Source organism: Macaca nemestrina, chromosome 2 (assembly GCF_043159975.1).
Source record: "Macaca nemestrina isolate mMacNem1 chromosome 2, mMacNem.hap1, whole genome shotgun sequence".
NCBI classification, from domain to species: domain Eukaryota; kingdom Metazoa; phylum Chordata; class Mammalia; order Primates; family Cercopithecidae; genus Macaca; species Macaca nemestrina.
Window position 1 is genome coordinate 42486495 of NC_092126.1, and position 22247 is coordinate 42508741.

The 22247-nt window shown below is 43.0% G+C and overlaps 1 protein-coding gene across 2 annotated transcripts in view; it reads left to right on the plus strand.

Annotated features, from left to right (window-relative positions):
• Positions 1–11342: 11342 nt before the first annotated feature.
• LOC105469966 (calsyntenin 2) overlaps positions 11343–22247 on the plus strand; it is a 643989-nt gene continuing 633084 nt past the window's right edge. The window contains exon 1 of one of the 2 annotated variants that reach the window (XM_011721615.3): positions 11343–11498. In XM_011721615.3, coding sequence (XP_011719917.1) covers positions 11390–11498 — 109 coding nt within the window. In that variant the 5' untranslated portion in view covers positions 11343–11389. The remainder of the gene's footprint in view (positions 11499–22247) is intronic. The other variant, XM_024789187.2, reaches the window with a different exon arrangement.

Genomic DNA, 22247 nt, shown 5'->3' on the forward strand with positions numbered 1-22247 from the left:
ATATTTCCATCAGCAGTGTATAAATAGTCCCATTGCTTCTTATTCTCACTAATATATAGTATTATTAGACTTTTAAAATTTTTCTAATTTGTTAAGTGTGAAGTAGTATTTTGCTGTTATTTTTAACTTTTATTTCCCCGATGACCTATAGTATTGAACATTTTTCTTGTGCATTTGCCTATCAGATTTATTTTTTATGGATTGCCAGTTTATAAATTTCCCTTTTTTCTTAACTATTTAGTTTATTGTTACTGATTTGTAGAAATTCCTCGTATATGTGAGTCCAATCCTTTATTGGTTACAAGAGTCACAGATTTCAATCCTCACCTCACAGCTTTACATTTCACTTTATTTTTGATGTCTTTTGATAAACAAAATTTCTTAATTTTGATGTGCTGAATATATCAATACTTTTCTTCCTGATTTGTGCCTTTTGTGTTTAGGAAATTCTTTCTTACTTTTAAGTCATAAAAATATTCTACTAAAATTTTTTTCTAAAATGTATAACTTTGTATTTTTTAGATTAAGCCATTGTTCCATCTGAAATTATTTTATTACCATTGATTGAGTAGTCCATCTTTTCCTTCACTGACTTCTAAGCATACATTAAATATTTACACATATATGTTTCTATTTCCAAATGATCTATTCTGTTCCATTTCTCTGTTTTTTCTATTGCTTTAGCAATATCACACAATCCTAAGAACTACTGTTGTTCATTTTATGACTTTTTGTCTGGGATACTCAACAGAAAAGTCCCCATACTTTCTTCTTTTCTTAGATAAGCATTAAAGGCTATTATTTCTAAATTCTATTCAGCTTCATTCTGTAAGTGTTGATATGTAGTATTTTCACTGTTGTTCAGTTCTAAATGTTTTCTAATTTGTATTTTTATTTTCTTTTTTATCTGTTGGCCATTTAGAAGATTTTCCCCTCAATTTCCACATATGTACATATTAAAAATTATTATATTTTAGTATAATAGTAATAAAAATATTGTCTACATGATAGAGATTCCTTAGTATTTGTTGAGACATGCTTTATAAATAGCTATCTTGTGCCTGAAGATTAAATTGTTTCCTTTAATTGTTAATTGCTAGATTTAAATTTGTCCATTTGAGCAGAGTTAATAGTGTTGTTCAAATTGTCTCTATTGTTACTAGAGTTTATTGTTTTGATCCACAAATTGCAAAATGAAGTACATTAACATCTTTTATTATGACTGTGAATTTGTGAGTCTTTTATTCTGTAAATTTTTGCTTTTCTGTATATTTTGAGATTATGTTACTAAGTGCATGGAGGATTAGAACTGTTACGTCTTTCTGACAAATTGAAAATTTTGCCTTTATAATAGTGATCCTCATTAATTTTAGAACTTTTTGCCTTAAATTTTATTTTATGTGAAAATAAAAAGCAACACTTATGATCTATATATATGTATACACACACATATCTGTGTATACACAATATAATACATATGTAAATATACATGCATACACACATATACATTGTACATTTCAACTTTTTTGTGTACTTATATTTTAGGTGTGCCAATTGCAAACATATGATAGCATTAAAATATATCTAACTTCAGAATCTCTATTATTAATATGTAAGTGTAATCCTTCTCTTTTTAGTATGGTATATAGGGACTTATCATATCAATTTATTTTGGTCTAACACATCTACTTTTCAATGCTTCATGTTTTATTCCTTTACCATCATTTATTGGATGGGTTTCCTTTCCTTCCCCTTTTCTTCTTGATTGTTTGAAAACTATTTTTTCTCTGTCTAATCTTTAACTGTTCACCCTTAAAATTTTGACAAGAACACTTGCATGAGAAAAGTCTAAAAGTATTCTATATCTTTACTCTCCTTTTGAACAATATATGGAACCTGGGATATTTTAATCTTGACCTCTCTATTTTAGTTTTCATGTTACTGTTGTCTAGTATTTTGTTCCTATTTTGCTTACATCCCATTCAGATTCCTCATTATTTAACTCTTATTTTAATTTTGTTTAAATCTTGTTTAGATCAATATATTTTTGTTGTTCACAATGCCTTCTTTCATCTTAAAGTTTTCTTTCATGAAGGCCTGTTGGTTTTAAATGAGCACTGGGTATCTAAAAATGTCTGGATTTCATGTTCACTTTTGAGTGACAGCTTAACTATTTAAATAATTTATTAATTACAGACCTGTTTTAAGCACTTTGATGATATAGGCATCTAGTCAATTTCTATGAAGAGTTTAAAGGAACCTTAATCTTTGTTTGTGAAGTGCAAAGTTTCACATTCATGTATATGAATTATATTATATAAGTACTCAAAAATCCTTAATCATTGTTTGTGTAGCTCCTCTTTGAAGTTTCCCCTCTCTCTCTCTCTTCCTCTCACTCTCTCTCTTACTCCTCCTAGTTAGCCGCAGCATTAAATCAATCTCTAGACCAGTTTTAAGGAAATGTATTTACAATGGATTTTAGTAGTCTGCTTTAAGAGTATTCATCCCTGAACCCTAAAGTCAAAAAGTAGCTGGATATATTTTACCATAAAGTCAGGCTCTAATATTCAGTTACTAATAGACTAAAGCAGGAATGAAGCCACGCTGTGCCATTTAGGCATGGCATTGGGTTTTTAATGTCCTTCAATTCCCCCACTGGCAAATATATACCGTTTATCAAGTGCCATCCACTCTACACCACTTTTTGACATTCCCAGGTGTTATAGAACATTGTATGAAGGTGATATAATATATCCTGTCCCCTTTGGACACATGATTCACGACACATAACCATGCCAACCTGGAAAAAAATTTCTTAAATACTGAGAAATAGAAAGACATAAAACTTTAAAATTACTTAGGTGAAATGATTTCCTTGGAGCAGTCTAGCAAGTCAGCTTGTCGGTCTTAGACTAGGAGGCTCTGAAGAGCAGGCATAATGGGCTGCTTTTTGAGTTGGGAAAGCAAATGAACATTTAACCCTTCTCTTCTCTTTCACAGGAATCTCTCCATTGGGGTGTTTGTGTGGAAAGCATTTCCTGACTCCTACATCAGTCAGCTCCAGGCATTTTAAGCACTGGTTTTGTGCACTGTACTTACTGTCTCTGACTATGTAAGACATGATACAGAAAAAAGAGTTCTGGACCAGAACTCAAGAAAACTAGGATCTAGCCCAGGCTGTGTGAGCTTAAGCCAGTGATGTAACCTCTCTTTGCGTCCATTTCCTTATGCATAAAATGAAAACAGTATCTGTACTACTCACCTTTTAAAATGTTCTCTTACTCAACACCAACCCTTACCCACGAGTATGAATTTTTCAGTATCGTGCTCAAGCTACATGAAAATATAAGTTCTAGACTTTATAAGAAGAATATACATTTAAGTGTTTTTTCAATAGGATGTTTATGTCAACAGTCAAAAAAGAGAGATGCAGGACAAAAAGTGCTCTGTTCAGAGAAGGTAAACCATTCATTCATGTATTCATTCATTCATTCACTCAATAAATAACTATCTAGCACCCATGTGTCAGACACATGAGTCTTGCCTCTCCTGCAGTTTAGATTCTATTGGGAGGAGGTTGGAAATAAATGAACAAGTAAACTTGCAAGAAAATATCAGCAAGGAGTGATCACAGAGAATTAAAAAAGAAATGCTATATAGAGTAATGGAATGACTTCCCTGGAGAAGTGACATTTAAGATGAAACCTCAATGCCATGCGATGATAAGAGGGAAGCACAATCCCAGCAAGTCGTTCAAAGCAAAGTCAGGAAAGAGGTGGTTGTGTTCAAAGAACCAAAGGCCAGTAGACAAGGAGGGAGAAGTCAGAGAAACAGGCAGAAATAATCAAGTTGGGCTTTGTGAGTTAGACTAAAATGGTTTAATTTTTTTTTTATTTTAAGAGTGATGAGAAGCCTCTTGAAGACTTTAAGGTAAGCAAGTGCTTGGGGAGGTAGAAAAATACTTACTTTGGAGGTAAGACTGAGAAAGTTATTTGGGGAGAAAGAGGAAGAGACTGTAGGTAGGTGTATTAGTGTGGAGGGCTGCATAACAAAATACCACAGACTGGGTGGCTTAATAAATTATTTTCTGACAATTTTGAGTGGGAAGTTCAAGATCAATGTGTTGGCAGGGTTGGTTTCTCCTCAGGCCTCTCTTCTGGCTGGGGCTGGGAGATGACTGTCTTTTCTCTGTCTTCACATGACATTTCCAAATCTCCTCCTCTTAGAAAGAACGGCATCAGTCATATTGAATTAAGGCCCACCTTAATGATGTCACTTTAACTTAATTACCACTTTAAAGTCCATATCTTCAAATACAATCCTATTCTGAGTCATATTCTGAGGTACTAGGGGTTAGACCTTCAACACACGATTTTTTGAGAAACACAATTCAGCCCCATTACAGTAGAGGGTCTAGCGTGAGCAGAGGTGTAGAAACAGGATTGGTGTGGTCCCCGTTGAAAAACAGTGGAGTCCCCAGACTGGCTGGAGCAGAGTTTACACGAAATGGAGTCACAGGAGGTCAGGTTATCAATGGAAGTTGAGGCCAGGCTGGTGAGGAACTTGAATTTTCGTTAAGCAGCTTCAGCCTTCTGCAATAAGTCATGATGAGTCTTGGAAAGTATCTGAGCACTATAGGAGAGCTAGGTATTGATGATCAAACCACTGGTTATGTGAAAGCCTTGCAGGAGAGGACAGAGTCAGGAGACAGCCTGGGGTGTGGAGTTTGAGTCAGGCCCTTAGGGACAGAAAGGAAATAAAAGAAAAAGCAACATCTCTAGGGAAGATCTCCAGTACCAACTGACACAGTGGGGAAATAGGATTCCAACCTGGGAAGCTTCAGAAACAAATGAAAGACAAGGACTTCTGTGTAAAATCTAGGATTATGGCCAGAATGACTCAGGGCAGTGCATTTGGTCTCTGTCCAAACCCTGCACCTATAGCTGTGGTGGAGGCTGGACACATTGTCTCACTTGGCTGGAAAAACATGGCTTCAGAGTCAGGCAGACCTCAGACAGCTCAAATTCCAGCTTCTTCATTTTTAGCAGTGCACCTTAATTTCTTGTGAGCAAGTTGCTGAATCTCTTTGAAACTTAATTTTCCTAGATGTCCACTGGAAATGATAAATCACCTTTCTAGACTTTTGGAGGGCTGAGGTAATATGTGCAGTGTCTGGCTCATAGTAGGTGCTCAATAAATGGTAGGTTCCTTCTCATCTCCCTTAGTGGAACAAAGCCCTGGAGTGACACAGAGCAGATAGATTTAGGTACTTGTGACACATCTGAATTGCTCTGGCAGGGCACGTGGGCTGGTGCTTCCTGTGGCAGGATTGGCAAAGGTGCTGGTGGGGATAGAGCTGCTGTGGTGCCGTGTGTGTCCATATCTGTCCACACTTTACCTGCATCGAAAACACCAAATACTAGATCAAGTCAGGCAAAAGGCTATCCACAACCTGTGTGGCCCTGGGTGAGTGTCCATTATAACTATCAATGGCCCTATTTACTGTATCCCTACCGTCTGGCATGGAAAGAATTCAGCAGTTTACAGTTCATTTAACTCTAAAAATAACCTTGCTTCATTAGTCTAAGTTTATAAATGAGGAAACCAAGGTTCAGAGTAAGTAGCTTTGTTGAGTCAGACATCGTTAGAAAACAGGAAAGCTGGGTTTGCAACTTAGGTCTGTCTGATTCTAGAAATCATTTTCTTTCCACTAAGCTCACTTATTCCTTGCCTTGGCCTCTACAAGTCTCAACATCTGAGTTACAAAATTACACATGACTTGCCTCGAAATATAATATTTATCTTTTCCCAGCCTTTGTTGTAGGGAACAAATGAAAATAAATATGTTCTATTTCCTCTAGATGTATTATAAATGACACCAAAACTTAGTGGTATAAACAACAATTTGATTACATTCATGGATTCTATGGGTCAGGAATTTGGGCAGGGCATAGGGGGAAGAATTATTTGGAACTTTCAGGATAACTCAAATATTGGACTCAGCTAGGGCTGTAAACTGTGCTTATATATTGCCTTTTCACATGGCCTGTGATCCTTACAACATGGCGGCCTTAGTGTAGTTAGAATTCTTACGTGGAGGCTCCAGTCTCCACACGTGAGCATCCTAGCAAGCAAGGCAGATGCTGCATCACCATTATTGTCTAGTCTGGGAAGTCACATAGCATCACTGCTGCTGCAGTCTACTGATAGAAACAATGCTCAGATTCAAGGCTGCTTGGATTCAAGGAGAAGAGCTATAGATTCCATCTCAATGGAACAAGAGCCACAAAATTTTATGGCTGCTTAAAAAAACAAACAAGCAAAACACCACAGGGTATAAAATTCCAAGGAAAGTAAACGTAAGTGTACTGGAATAATGCCTTGCTATAATTAATGACACCTTTGTTTTCAGCCAGGGCACTCCACCTTGCCAAGCATAAAACATTCATGTCCAAACAGTGCTGAACTGGATTTGGTTGTGAACAAGCTTTTTTTTTTTTTTAAACTTTTTCCTGAAGAGAAATGCCTAAACTTTTTTTAAAAAGAAGCTCCTTTAGCAGCAACAGCATAAAAACTTCCAAGAACAATGTTAAAAATTCTGCAAACTGTCCAGTTGTTCAAGGGTCATGAAGCCCCAGTCTTACCTGTCAAGATGGGAAAAGAGAACAACAAATGACTCTAGTTCTGTAAAGATCAGCTTTTCAGCCTTTCTTTTAAAGTTAAGTTACTTTTAGTTGAATTAAATCTGGGTCATGGAGAAAGCCTCAGTTTAATTTTCTTTTTAAAAATAAGTTTCCATAAGTATATATAATTTATTTATTTTGTTCAATTACCCAGCTTAAATTATTTAGGGCCTGTGTTTTGGTGCTTAATTGGGCAAGGCATTAATGATCCTGGTGAAATGAGAGGAAATGGCTATGTTTATATGGGGCCTATGCCTGTTAGATTCTATTTTCTGGAATAGGGGAGTTATTTATTTATTAAGAACTATTGACCCAGATAAATTACCTGAGATTCATTATTGCACTGCCAGGTGGTGCCCCAGACTTAAGGCTTAGACTGACCAAGCTTTACATTGTCCTGTTCACCAATTTTTTTTTTTTTTTTTTTTTTTTTTGAGATGGAGTCTTGCTCTGTCACCCAGGCTGGAGTGCAGTGGCATAATCTCGGCTCACTGCAACCTCCGCCTGCTGGGTTCAAGCGAGTCTCCTGCCTCAGCTTACCAAGTAGCTGGGACTACAGGCGTGCACCACCACACTCGGCTAATTTTTGTATTTTTAGTAGAGACAGGGTTTTACCATGTTGGCCAGGCTGGTCTTGAACTCCTGACCTCGTGATCTGCCCGCCTTGGCCTCCCAAAGTGCTGGGATTACAGGCATGAGCCACCGCACCTGTCCCTGTTCACCATTTTTTGAACAAAGTCTTTAGAGGAATATGCCACAATGATAAGTCTGGAATAAATAATGGAAATTCAGAGACTTGTGTCTCTACTTTGGTGACAATTGGCTATTTAAATGGTCCTTATTCAGAGGTGGTGATAGATAAAGGTTTTTTAAAAATCAAATCCCCAAAGCTATCTTTTCTGATTTGAAACTATTTTTTGTTACTTACTTATCCTGCATGCCTCTCCCAAAGTCATGATGTGTGGGAGAAAGATGAAATTTGGAATTAAGCAGACATGAATTGATATTCTGCACAATTATGCAAATATGGATAAGTTGCTCAAACTTTCTGAGCCAGTAATCTGATTATGATTAAACAGTGAAAATAGCACATTGTCTTAGTCAATTTTCTGTTACTTATAACAGAATACCTGAAACTAGGTAATTTATAAAGAAAACAAATTTATTTCTTAAAATTATGGAGACAGAGAGGCTCAAGGTTGAGAGTACAAATCTGGTGTGGTCCTTCTTGCTGGTGTGGATTCTGTAGAGGTGGCATAGGGCATTGCATCATGTATTAGCTCAGGTCTCTCTTCTTCTTGTTATAAAACTACCAGTCCCATTCCCAAGATAACCCATTAATCTATTGACACATTAATATATTAATCTATGCACAGATTAATCTATTCATGAGAGCAGAGCCATCATGAACCAGTCCCCCGCCAAACATCTCACCTCTCAACACTGCCATATTGAGGATTAAGCTTCAACATGAGTTTTGGAGGGGACACATATTCAAATCACAGCACACCTGTTGTTGCAAAGATTAAAGAAGGTATGGAATGTATATCCTCCACTGTAAAGCCTGGCATGGAAAGAATGAGGACTCATTAACTTTAACCCCATCTTTTGCATATGCAATGGCCCAGCAGAAGCAGACAGCACAGTAGTGCTCCATACAAATGATGTGGACTTAAAAGCTCTTGTGGTCGGAATATTTCTAAGGCTGAACTTACTTACTTTTACCTCCTCTAAGGCAGGTCAGTGCTGCCTGTTCCCCAAATGAATCAAATCAAATGTGTGACTGGCACACTTGTTTTCAGAGATACAGGAAGTAGGATAAGAAGAAGATATTTTTACATTTATTGAACATTGACTATGTGCACCATACTGTTTAACATATTTTTAAAATTTACTTCTTGTAATGATCTTATTAAGTAGGCATAATGCTGCTCAATCAATTGTTCCAGAACATAATGAATTAATGCAACAACCACTTACTGTATCTCATAAGTCAGCTGGATAGTTCTGATGTGAGCCAGGCTTGGCTGATCTTGGTTGAACTTACCTGGGCTTGCTCATGTGTCTGTGGTTAGCCAGCCTGTAGGTCAGTTGGTGCTGACCAGCCTAGTGTGACCTTGGCTGGCTGAAACAGCTCAGTTCTACTCCATGCAGTCTCCTACCCTTCTGCAGGTTAGCTTAGGCTTGTTCTCATGTCAGTAGCAGGGATTCAAGGCAGGAAGAGGCAACATGCATGCCACTGTCCCACTGACCAAAGCAAATCATATGGCCTAGCTCAGAGTTGGGGTGGAAGGGCACATCCAAAGGAAACAGATTCAGAGAGGCATGGACAAATGGCCATTAGTGCACTGGATCTACCACAATAGGCATTGTTATTACCCTCATGGGTAGAGGAGGAGATGGAGGCTAGCAATTTTGTGCCTGTTGGTCACTGGCCCACCCGCTAGTGTTTTTCTTTGCTGTGTTCTTTCCTGGCGATCTCTCCTTGGAGATGCTTTTTAATAAGCTACATTTTCCCCTCTTTCTCATTATTTGGTCTGAATTTGAAACTTCATGTAAAATTATTAGGACCAACCAAGTGATCTTAACAAAAGCCCAGTATAAGGACACCAAGGAGCAGCGCAGGTGAGTCAGGAAGATAGGTCTACTTATTAGAGAAAATGAAGGGAGGAGGGTAGATATGTGGTTGGGTGGAGCATAAATGGAAGAAAATGAGACAAATTTACATTTCTCTTCCATTTTCTGGCTTGTCGAGTTTGCCTGGGTCAGCCACCACCTTTCCATACCATCTTTTCTAGATTCTGAAACCAACATCTGAGAAAGGCAAGGTCCTGGTGTTGGCCTGGGGCATTTACTAGATTTTTGACCTTGAACAAGGAAGTTACCTAACTTCCCTGAGCCTCTATTTCATCATGTGTGAAATAAGAATAATAGTACACATGTTGATTTGTGGGCTAAAGGAGCCCTGAAGGTGAAGAGCCCCACATGGGTCTGAGCCCTGTGTAGCCACCATGATTTACTGCTGTCCCCAAGCACATCCTGGTGCCTGAAATGCTGAACAGTTGGCTTTCACCACTGCAGAGGCTCTGGGTGAGCTGCCAGGGCAGCGCAGGGAGGCTTAGCTGCAGGAGTGCTGTTAATGGATTTTATGGCTTTGTTGAGTACCTCAAACTACAGTTATTAATTAGAGGATGCTGTTTAGGCACTCTTGCAATATATACATTTTGTTAATTGATTTGTATAGGCTCATAGCTAGCAACATAAAGAATGTGCGGGACCATAACACTTACAAGGGATTGTAATTGCCTTTGCTGCCCTCTCTGGCTCCCCAAGCAGGGAACACAAGCTTTGAGGATAGGACCCATTCTCTCCTCTGTCTTTGGATCTCCAACGGCTAATCCAGTGCTCACTGTCAGGGTGATACAGCCTGTCTAGATGCTCAGCAAAGGTCTTGAATCAATGACTAAATAAATAATGTTGTTTGTTCCTATATTTCCATATCTACTTTATTTCCAAACTATTCCTTATAAACTCTGCATTGTGTTTGACGTTGGCATTTCATTTAGGTAAATATGGTCAAGGATTTATTCTGAGTCCTTATTTATTTATTTGTTTGTTTGTTTGTTTATTTGTTTATGAGTACCTTTGTAATCCTTTCACGGCCTAGAGATGGTTGAAGATGCAAAGATATGCACTGGCTCCTGCACTCAGGAAACTGACAATACTACATGGCACCAGATTTTACAAGGCATGACGTCAAGTAGCCTGTTCTCAGAGATGTGGAGTGACAACATAAAGGTGGCATGGCACCATACCGCAGGGAATTTTAAGTTTGCCCCCCCCTCCCCGCCACTGCAGCCTCAGCAGGCCCAGCACCCCAAGTTTTCTGATCTAGCTGTTCTACCAGCTTCTAAGAGCCGCGGCTGCCCCTGCTTCTCGCAGATGACGCGGAGCCCGGCCATTGCCATCCAGGTCCAAGGCTGTCTACTCTGCCCGACAACCCCTAGCACCACTAGGCGCTGCTCTAGTGTGCGCCTGGCGCCCTCCCCAGACCAGTCGACGTAGAGCGCCCAGAGACCCAGCCAAGGGCAAGACCCTTAGCGACGCCAGCCAGTCCTCTCCGCCCAGATTATCAGTTCAAAGGGCATGGCAGGACAGTGTCCCCCGCACCACTCCAGACGACCCGCAGGCCTCGGGTGACCACTTTCTGGGGGAGCCCTCCATTCCTTGCGGCAGCTTTTCGGAGAGCCGGAGTGGAGGCTCCGGGCTGGAGGGCTCCCCGCAGCCGTCCACCGGCGTCCTCTGGGGGCCCGGTCCCGACTGGGGCAGGAGGACCTGGACAGCGCCCCGGAGCGTGGAGATGGCTGAGGAAAGTTGGGGGTCTGGGCCTTGGGGCTGGGAGCGCCGAACCCGGCGCCGGTGCCCGCGTTCATGAATATGCACGAGCCACCTCCCTCCCTCCGTGACGTCACGGGCCGTCCCGGGGTGAGCGCCGGAGCCGCTCCGGGTCCGCGCCAGTGAGCGCGGCTGCTGCCGGCGAGCTAGCGGCGCGGCGGCGGGAACCGGAGGCCGAGCGCGGCGGCGGCGGCGCTAGAAGCGCACCCATCGGGCACGGCGAGGCGGCCCACGGCGCGGCAGGCACCGGGAGGCGAGAGCCGGCGCGGACAGTAGGCGGCGGCTGCAGCTCGTTGGCGGCGGCTGCGAAGATGCTGTCTGGGCGGCTGTACTGGGTGCCGCTCCTGCTGGCGCTGGGCGTGGGGAGCGGCAGCGGCGGTGGCGGGGACAGCCGGCAGCGCCGCCTCTTCGCGGCTAAAGGTGGGTGCTGGGGAAGTTTGCTCTTCTCCCAGGAGGGAGGCAGGGCAGGCTTGAGGGTGAAAGCGGCAAGGACCCGGGCTCACGCTGGATTTGCCCACCCTCCCTTGCCGCAGCTTCTGTGGCCTCTGTGCGCCCTGGATCCCCGAAGTCAGGTCCATGCGCCGCGGACCAGAGAGGTCCACCCGCGGACGCCGGCCCAACCCCTGGGCGGGGTCCGGGGGCCAAGCAGAAGGCGAGGTCTGGGGAGTACGGACAACTTTGAGGGCTGTCTGTGCCGGGATGGGAGCGCAGTGGGTGAGTTTCGAGCTCTGGTCCAGGGACGGCTCGAGCAGGGCGCTGGCGCGCCGCGGGGACAAGCAGGTGTCTGCTCCTGCCTGGCGAGGTGGGGGGTGGGGGGGAGGGAAGGATCAGCGGCGGTGCTTTCAAGTAGGGAGCCGATCTGTGACTTGTCTGCAAACTCCCAGCTCGGGAATGGAGTGGAAACTTGTAGGCTCCAAGGAAGGCCCCGCTGACACTCCTCAGGCTCCCCCAGGGCGGTTCTGGCTCCCCGGGGAACGCGTGCCCTCCGGGTCGGCGGCGGCGTCCGGAAGAAGCGCGGGATGTCTGGCTCCCCGCTACCTCTCCTACTTCGCTCTGGCTCCCGAGGACCGAGGAGCCTAACCTGGCACCACTCCCCTGCCCACCCTGTTCCTTTGAAGAGCTTGACCTCCCGCCCGGAAGGAAGCTAGATCCAAGCGAACGCCTGACTCGGTCAGGCGAGCCTGGAAGCCGGCGAACCCCGGACTTCGACAGCTGCCTGGGAGCGCCGGGAGCCCTGGGGTGGAGGCCGTGTCTGAAACAGGAGGTCACGTGCTTGCAGGGGGTGGGGAGGGGAGGAAAGAGCAGAGCTGATGGGGAACAGTGGTGGGCTCAGGAAAGGCTGTGGCAGATCCTAGCTGGGGCTCGCAGCTTAGTGATAACTTGTTGATTCTCTGCGCTCTTCATAAGTAGGGCGTGCGTTTGGTTTGTGGGCTGTGGCCAAATCCGCCAGGTGACAATGAGGGGGTACTTCGTCCCCAAATCCTGCCTGGCAATCATCAGAGGGCGGAGGGGTTTGCGCCTGTCAGAAAGTAGATTCCCTGTTAGAGACAGCCTGATTCGGACGCTGGCTTTGAACTACAGTTGACCACCAGCTTACGGGAGGGAATGCCTATCAGGCTGCAATACTCTTGGAGGTTGGGGAAAGCTGGAGGCAGGCAGTTCGCCTTGTCTGGCCTTAGGAACTGGCCCTCCAATAACTTAGGTGTGATACATTTGAGAAGAACATGGGAGATTATGTTTATCGGTAATTTTAAAATCTTTTGGTGTCATCTTTTGAAAATATTTTATAAGCAGCCATTCTATTTCTTTTCAACATTTTTTTTTTTTTGGTATATCCTTCACAGGCAGTTTCTATTTTTAGAAATGAGAAATTTCATGAGAGAAAAACTCGTTATGAAAATATCTCAGAGTGCGGTAAAGAAGTGGCTGATATGAAGGGATCAAGCTGAGAGACTGTTGTTTTGGTGAAGACAAGAATAAAGAAACAATGAACTTCCAAACATCTCCCCCTCCTTTCCCAATATAGACACTTTGTTAAACAGGCAAATTACTTTTTTGGGGGCTGGGGGGAGGAGATTTCCCATCACTTTGTAGCACAGTAACTGATATAAGCAGATGTCTGCAAACGGAAGTTTGAAGGAGGGTGAAGAGCACACAGCAAGTGCAGAACAGGGAAGAAATCATTTGGGAAGGGGATCTGGTGTAAGTAGTAATAATGCGCGGCTGAGTTCGCAGGTCAGACTGGGAAACTTCATAGAGGTAAGCGAGAAAGAGAAGGAGAGAGATAAAAAAGAAAAAAAAATAAAAAAAAACAACAAACCCCAGACTTTCAATGATTCACCTTATGTGGATAATTATGTGCATTTTAACCAACATCCGACTTAGAACATATTCATGTCTTGGTTAAAACTAGGCATTTATCAGGTCGGGCATGGTGGCTCATGCCTGTAATCCCAGCACTTTGGGAGGCCAAGGCGGGCAGATCACCTGAGGTTAGGAGTTTGAGATCAGCCTGACCAACATGGAGAAACCCCATCTCTACTAAAAGAAAAAAAAAAAAATTAGCTGGGTGTAGTGGCACACACCTGTAATCCCAGCTACTCAGGAGGCTAAGGCAGGAGAATCACTTGAACCTGGGAGGCAGAGGTTTCAGTAAGCCGAGATCGTGCCATTACACTCCAGCCTGGGCAACAAGAGTGATACTCCGTCTCAAAAACAAACAAACAAACAAACAAACAAACAAACAAACAACTACACGTTTGTCTTTCCAGGGTAAAACATTTATTGGCCCTGCAGATTGAAAGTTAACTGTCTGAATTCCCGTTGTTCTCGCTTCTTTCCCCCTCCAACCACTGGGGGGCTGCAAAGAGCTCTATTTGCTAGTGCTTTTTTTTTTTTTTTTTCCCCAAGACGTGTAATATTTGATTACAACAGAGGCATTTATTATGACACTTTAGTTAGTATTTACAGGACTGACTTTCCTTATTACAATGCACTTGTATTTTATGTTTCCAAATCATATGATCTCTGAAGAATGCTTGAAATAACAAAGCTGTATGTTTTATGTATAATGCACCCTGCCTCTGACTTTGCCATTTTTAAGGTTCATACCATTGTTATTCCCATCACACACACACACACACACACAAAATCAGGAAGGCATGTGAAGATTGAACAAAAAAATAGATTCTTCTTTCATACAGTTCTGTATTCATGTGTAGAAAAACATTGGGAGTCTGGAGTCAAGCTTTCTCACAGAGTTAAATGCACCCTCCAGACAACTGTCTGGAAGCATGTGCTCCCAGCTTCAGGCTGGTGTAAGATGTTGTGTCTGTGGTGCACAGCTTGTTCTGCCTTTGTGCTTCTTGCTTCTTGCTTTCGACTCGAGCAGTTAATCCCTCACAACTACAGAATCACTGTACTTTCAGTGTAGATATATTTCCAGTTTCAGAAATCATACAGTGGCCAGGCAATTGTAACTCCTTCCCTTCACCTTTACATATTTTGGCTATTCAAAAAAGATAAATACTTCTTGGATTCCATAAAGAGACCAGATCACATGTGCATGTTCTGTGAGTAAAGCTGGTAAGGTATTGTGGACCCAAAGAGTTTCTGGAGGCAGAGAAAGACATGTCTTATCCAAGGGAAAGAACACAATGCAATCTAGACAATACCTCAGTGTTTGTGCTCAATTTGGTAAAATGTCAGTGGTCCCAAGACCTCAAGGACTTGGTACACAGTCCTTTTTAAGTTCCCAACATCTAGGCATAGAGGTCATTTGGAACAATACTCAAGTATAGACTATCAATTGTAGTGCCCATCTTGTGTGCTGAGAGCCTGACTCAGTGCTCTGGAAGTTTCTGTGCCAGTAGCAGAAGGCCACCCCCCACCCCTCCCACCCCTACCTTTCTTTGAGGAGCTTCTGTTTTAGTTGGAGAGGGAAGATTTTTATGTGAAAATTTTAAGAGAGTAGCAGCACAGAGAATTTGTCCAAAGTATAGTACTGACTGTGATAGAGACACAGGCAAAGGAGATGGGAGTGCAGAGATAAGGTTTACAAAAACAGCATGTAGTAATAGGTTAGGAGGAGGATGGAGCGGAATAACAACAGTGTGGTGTAATTGTAGTAATTTCAGCGTATGGAGTCCCTCTTTGGTATGTAACAGGCACTGTTGCTAATCCTGTTACGTGGGCAATCTCTAACTCTTACAACACATGCAGAGCCAGTGTTAGCCCATTTCACAGATGAAGAAACAAATTCTATGACAGGGTAAATGACTTGCCAAGACCTCCAGCTAGAGGGGGTGGCACTGGGATGAGAATAAAAAGGTCACTATACCCAGTGCCCCCTGTTTGTCAGACAGTCTTCCCAGTGGTTTTGAAAGCCGGTCTAGGGACCACAAGGAAGCTGAGCTGTTTGTATCTCTGAGTTACCCAGGAGCCCTTGTGGTCCCACCCACAGAAGAGCACAGTATGAGTGTCTAAGGCTGTTTAAAAGGGCATGCAGGTGAGGTGAGGGAAATGGACCTTGCTTTCACCATGGAGACCAGTGTTCTTGCTTAGAGCAGTCACCTCGTTCTCTCTCCCACAGATTCAAAAACCATCCTTGAATATTCCAGATTGCACACTGCATAACTTCCTGCAGGGGCAAAGGTAGTGTGGAATTTTTATGGTGGCTTGTTCTAAATCATCTTTGGGTAAGTAGCAGGTGTCTTCTAGTGGTATAACAGAGTCATTTTTCCAACTGAAGCACAAATGCCAAAAAGCCCTCAGCAATGCATCGGAAAGTGTACTCTGACCTGCTGCCATCCTGAAACGCCTGTGGTTCTTGGACCGAAATATACCCTTTACCTCTCTTGCACTCTCTGGGCAGCAGGCTAGTAAGTCACCTTCCTCAGCCCAATTTTCACTGTTACTCAAGACTTGGCCTTCTATAAGGAACCTTCCTAGGCTGGTTACTTTTGAGTGACTTGCCTCCCTTTCCTGCATGCCTGTGTTTTCTTGTCTGACTCTAGTCCTCAGGGCTCAGAGACCAGTGCTAGAGGCTCATCCTGACTCTCCTGATATCTCCAGAGCCTGGCCTCAAGATATGAGATGAGCAGTACACAGTGATTTGCTTGGTGAACACACCTGTTTGTAATCCCTAGTGCTGTCATTTCTTGATGTAGACATTTTACATGTTTTCCTCTCTCCTGTATAAAGTAAAATTTGGGCATATGGCCAGAAAAACTTGAGTTCCATACCTGGCCCTACTACTTCCTAGTTAGATGATCTTGGACAACTTGAGCCTCAGTTTCCTCATCTCTAAAATGGGGAGACAGAGATCTACCTTGTAAAATGGTTGTCAGGATAGTGCTTAGAGAACACGTAGCCCAGTTTGGGACATGTAAAAGGCATAAATATACAATGACTAATTATTGATCACTTCTTCTGTTGTTTTAGTGTCTGAGAGTTGGTGAATTTTTTTTCTGATCACTTAGAAATCCAGTTGCTTTGTTCATATCTTTTCTCAGCTCAAACTGTTATCTCTGTTTCTCTGTTTCTCAGTCTCTCTCTGCCTCTCTCTCCTTGTGCGGATATGCACCTGTGTGTAAATATCATATATAAATGTAAATGCACATGCATACACACGCATTTGGCTTGACTTGTTTGTAAAAAGACACACAATTTTTTTCACTAGTCTATGGATATCTTTGAAGCCAGGGCTCCATTTCATTCATCTCAAAAGCGCTGGCACTTAGTGCAGGGCCAGCTCAGAGTAAAGGTCAGCAATATTTGCTATATAAATAAATAAACAAGCATATCTCCATGTGCCAGTGCCAGAGGTGTGGGAGGTTGTGGTCTCTGGAGGGGAGCTCATGTGGTGTGATCTGGGTTGCAAGGAAAGATCCCCTGCCCAATTCATACTTTCCTCCAAGCCCTGCTACCCAAGAAAACAGAAAGGCATACTTTTTAAAGGTATTGACAAGCTTTGTGATAATACTTGTTTATATGGAATGGGGTAACTGAAGCTATGATACTCAAATAACAGCTTGAAACAGATTATTGTTTTATTAGTTATTATCTAACCCACCACTAATCGGACCCTGTGGAAATGGTTCCCTGGGAAAGACAGGTTTTGAGGATAGACCATGGGGAGGCCTGAGCTGGGGAAGAGCACTGAGCTGAAGATCCTGGCACTGTGTAGGACAGAGGATCATGCTCTGAGATTTGGAAAAGAAATAGGCAGGAAGCTAGAGGGAGTACTGGCCAGAGGAGAATGGTTAGAATGAGAGTTAGCCCTTCCAGACATGCACTAGGTCCTGTTCTCTAGCTTTTCAGCCAATTACTATTTCTCAGCCTCCTGTTATTCTCTGTGAGGGGAACAAAAAGATAAAAGCAAGTTCCAATTATCAAAGAGTTCACACTCTGTCTAGGGCAAACATTGCACATCACACATCACACAAACTATTGCAGAACTTGGTGACTTATGGGAAAATGGTAAATTGTGCGTCACAGATGCCCAAAAGCCTTGCAGGAAAGGAAGAAGTTGGCAAGAATAGAGGTCAGGAAAGATTTATGCAGAAAGTAAAAGGGATGTTGATGGGTGGGTAAGGCATTGGGAAGCATATGTCGGGGGCAGGGGTTTGCACTGGGCAGGTAAATACAAGGTGGTAAGAGTGATTGGCACACAGGCATGAGTGAAGAGGGAGCTCAGCCAGGTCAAATATTTCTGCATTCAGATTCCAGAGCTAATAAAACAGTGAATGTTTATTGAGTACGTGCTATGTGCCAAGTGCTACCTTGAAGCACTTCATATATGTCCATTGGTTTGATTCTCGTACCAACCCTATAAAGGAGGTAAACCTACAATCTCATTTTTACAGAGGAGTAAACTGAGTCACTGAGAAGTGAAGTAGCTTGCCCAAAGTCTCACAGCTCAAGGTGGTGAAACTGAGGTTACAAACTCAGAATAGACTGGTAGGCATGGGTTCCCCTCTTCACACAGGCTTACCTATTCAGAATGATGTGATGTCTGCTTAAGGAAGGCTCTGAGTGAGGTCAGCGAGGCTCTGCTGCCCTGGAAGGCATTGCCTTGCTGTCCAAGAATATTTGTTTGGATTTTACTTCAAAATTGCTGAAAGAGTTGGTTTCCCTGAAAACCTCACTCTCTGACTCACTTCTCCAAGTGAGCAATACCTGTTTCTTCTCATCCAGACAGCTTGAAGCCCTCCTCACCTCCTGTCATGCTTGGCCTCAAGCCGCGGAGGCAGCCATCTGCACTGTATAGTCCCAGATGTGTTTGCAGGGGTCTCCTGTACCAGAAAGACTATCCCAGGTGGCTGGCCTTTGTACCGACAGGTCTCCTGATACGGTCATTCATTTGGGTTAAATATTGCCCTCTTCTGACTCCATTTTAGGCCAGGATACACACTTTTAAACATATTAGCTGGCTAGATACCAAAGTGGATAAGAAAGGGATGTTGAGAGGTGTGCATGGCAAGGGCGGGAGGACATCATATAGGAGTAGCAGATACCAGACTGTTGATCGGGCTGCCTTTTCTTCTACTGTCATGGCAGGATTTTCTATATGGCCATTGTATTGTTCTCAGACACTCCTCTTACAGATTGGTAAATGTACATTACAGGGCATATAGCAGCAGATCAGGAATCAGGACAAGGGGTCAGACTGTGCAGTTGATTGCAATCCAGCACCAGGGAGCCAGTGTGATGAGCTAGGTGACATTTTGGAACATGGCCACTTGAAGCCCATTTCTTTCACTACTGAGCAGTTTTCTAACTCTAAGGACAGGCAACTTATCTCCAATACTTTCTCAGGATCTTGCTTGTCCCCAGCTCAGGATCCTCTACTCATATCAATCCTCCCCAGAGATTGGCCAGAGGTGCCCCTGATCAATACTTTTTTCCCTAGCTCACTTTGACCCTCCTACCCCACCCAAGGCTCACTCGGTATCTGTTTCCTTTAGGATGCCGCAGCCCCATATGTCCCAACCCAAGCTCTCATTTTTCCTCCAAGAATCTACTGCTTCTGCTGTGGCCTCTGTTTGGGTGAAAGGTACATCCTCCATACATTCACCCAAGCCAGAGCCCCCAGGAGTCCTCCAGCATGCTTGTCCCTCCATAAATATCACAACCCATCCTTCCTCATGTCCGAGTGATTCTATCATCACCATCTAGAACTTCTCCTCAATTCCCATTGCTTCTGCCTTGTTTAGCATCTTGTTTAAATGAAAGCACTAGACTCTAATTTTGACTGCCTCTCCAACTCTCCCATTACACTGCTGTCAGGGTGGCAGCATATATGCCACTCCCACCAGGCCTGCAAGAAACTCCATCTCAGTCATGAATTCTATCTTTTACCCTCCACGCTAAGGTCTGTAAGGTTTTTGCGAATAGCTTAATGCTCTGGAATTGCCTCAGATTTCCCTCCCTCACAGGTTATTACTGCATGTGATGCCCCTTGTCCAAACAGCATGGTGCCTTGAGATCCTGGGGTATCTACTTCCACAGGCACCAGACTATACCACCAGCATCTAGAATCTAATATTCATGCCACATTCTGTAGCCACTTCCTCAGGAGTGCTACCACCATCTGGGGATGGCAGCTGTAACAGGCTACCAGTTCCCATCCCAGAGGAAATCAGCTCGTCTCAGTTTTAGGGTGGGTGCACCAAAGCCACCCACCACCAACCTCTCCCATCCCTACCATAACCTCAGTTAGGGGCTCAGGCATTCACAGAGCAAAGACCAGGACTGGAGGTATCTTCAGAGAACTTCTGCCTTCACCCTTGCTACCCAAACCTCCTTCTTAGAACAGGCAACCATACTCCTTCTGACAAACCTCTCCAGGGAAGCCCCAGACCTCCCAAAATAGATCTCAAACTCTTCAGCCTGGCATAAAAGTCTACTGATTTTGCCCATCTGGCCTTCTCTCCTGTCAGTGAGCTTTCTAGAAATGTCCAAATAGTTAATGCTTTCATCTTGGAAGAACTTACTATGCACCAGGCACTATTCTGAGTACTTTATAAATATTAACTCATTCAGCCCTCCTAACCACCAAGTGAGATGTGAACTCTTATTATCCCCATTTTACAGATGAGGAAACTGAGGCAAGGAAGGTTAAGCTACTTATCAGTTTACCCAAGTAGTAAAACAGTAGAACTGGGATTTAAATCTAGAAAGTTTAGTTTCAGAGTCCCCCCTTTTATCCAGCCCTGGATGCACAGTGGAGCCACTTGAGAGAGATTTAAAATAACACCAATGCCCAGAACCCACCCAGAGATTTTGTTGTAGTTGCTCAGGGACAACACCTGGGAATCTATGTGAAGCTCTCCAATATTTCTGTTGCCCAGCCATGACTGAGCACCACTCCAGCAAACTCTACTGCCTCTGCCAACTAAGTGCTACTTCCAGGTGGGATCTGTGCTCCTCTGTCTTTCACCCACCAGTCCTTTATTTCCCCTGTCAGGGCTCCCATTGCCACCTGTCTCCCAGGGTGCCTGTGAGCCCTTGGAGGGGGAAGTACCCTGTTCACCTCTGTTGCCCAGCACTGTCTGAGGCCCAGAGCCAATGCTGAGTGTTGAGGGGGTGACTGGTGCTAGGGCACTGCTGCCCACACTGGCTGCAAATCCTGCAGGGCTCTGTGCCCATGTACCTTCTCCTGTCAGCTTCCTTCCTTTGGTCATGGGGAGGAGCTGCCCATCAGGCCTTTCCCTTTTAGTTATTTGACTATCTGCCCAAACCAACTTGCAGCATTTGCTCCTCAGCGGTTTAAAATACTTGGTTCTGCACATGAGTCAGGAGAACATTCACCACCTTGAAATGTATTCAGCAGTCAGGCCAGCAGATACCAGTGGAATTCTCACTCAGAAAGTCTGTCAGTGTTTTTCTCATTGCTTCTGAGAATGCTTAATTGGCTAACGTTTGACTTATTTCTACAGAATCACTGCATCAAATTGTCATGTGAAAATTGCCAGTTAAAAAAAAAAGAGACATCATTTTTGTGACTTCAGCCACTTTGCATTTCTATGATATCTGCTGTATTATATAGTTAGGTAAAACTTTGGAGTCTCAATCAAGTCTGACTAGAAAATCATTGTGGAGTATCAAAGAAAGGTCATGGTCTCCAACTCATGTGACCTAGATCCACTGATGAGCTGTGAGGTTCAGGGCAAATCACTCAGCCCCTCTGGTATGTGTCTTTATCACATGCAGAAAGGACATAGTGGCACCACCTCTACCCAAGAAAGTTCTAAATATTCAAATGAAAGTGGCTCTGGATGCCTTTTGAAAGGATAAGGTGCTTACAAAAACAAGGTGGTCACATTTAAGAAATCTTTGAGACTCAAACTCCAAAACAAAACTCTCCATCTGTCTTTCTTTATACTGTCTTATTAATTTAGTTAATTATATTTTCAGGAGAAGTTTGAATTTAGTGTGAATCTCTTCCCAGTTCTCTGATGTATAGCCTGCATGTGTCACACAACTGGTGGTCACCATGGTTACACAAAAAATGCAGCAGTTGCAGGCCCATCAATTTTCAGGAAGAACCAGTCAAAACTGTTAATATTATGTCAAGTTGATGTGTCGTTTTCCAATTTGCATGGATAGCTGCATTGCAGCAAATTAATTAAAACAGATAAATGTTAATCTAATGCATGTCTCCTTGTAATTAATGAAATATAACCATTACAGGAGTGTTTGATTTATTATTTTAATTTATAAAATGCTGAATTCTCCTATAAAGTTAGTTATAGTAATAGGAAAAGCTTACCCATATATAGCATTAAGAAAAATAATCACATTTCTATAAATTAATCACTCTCTAAAAGGATATAGTTCATTAACACTATGAACTGAAAGTGTTGGATGTAAATTAGATTAACCTTTTTAGTGACACTTCCATTTATATTGCACATTCTCTTCAAACTAAAAGCACTTTACATATATTAATTCAATTAACCCTCCCCAGACCCTTGTTAAGTAAGTACATATATCAAAGTTGGTAGGGAGGAGAAATGAAACCCTTCAAAAATACTGAAATCCTGGCCTTAGGATGTATGATTTATGATTTCCTCTGCAGCAGTACAGTTTATCCAGATTTATATGGCTTGAGAACATGGGTACATATCCATGCTCTCTCTCTCATGCTGCCAAGAAACCCTTAGG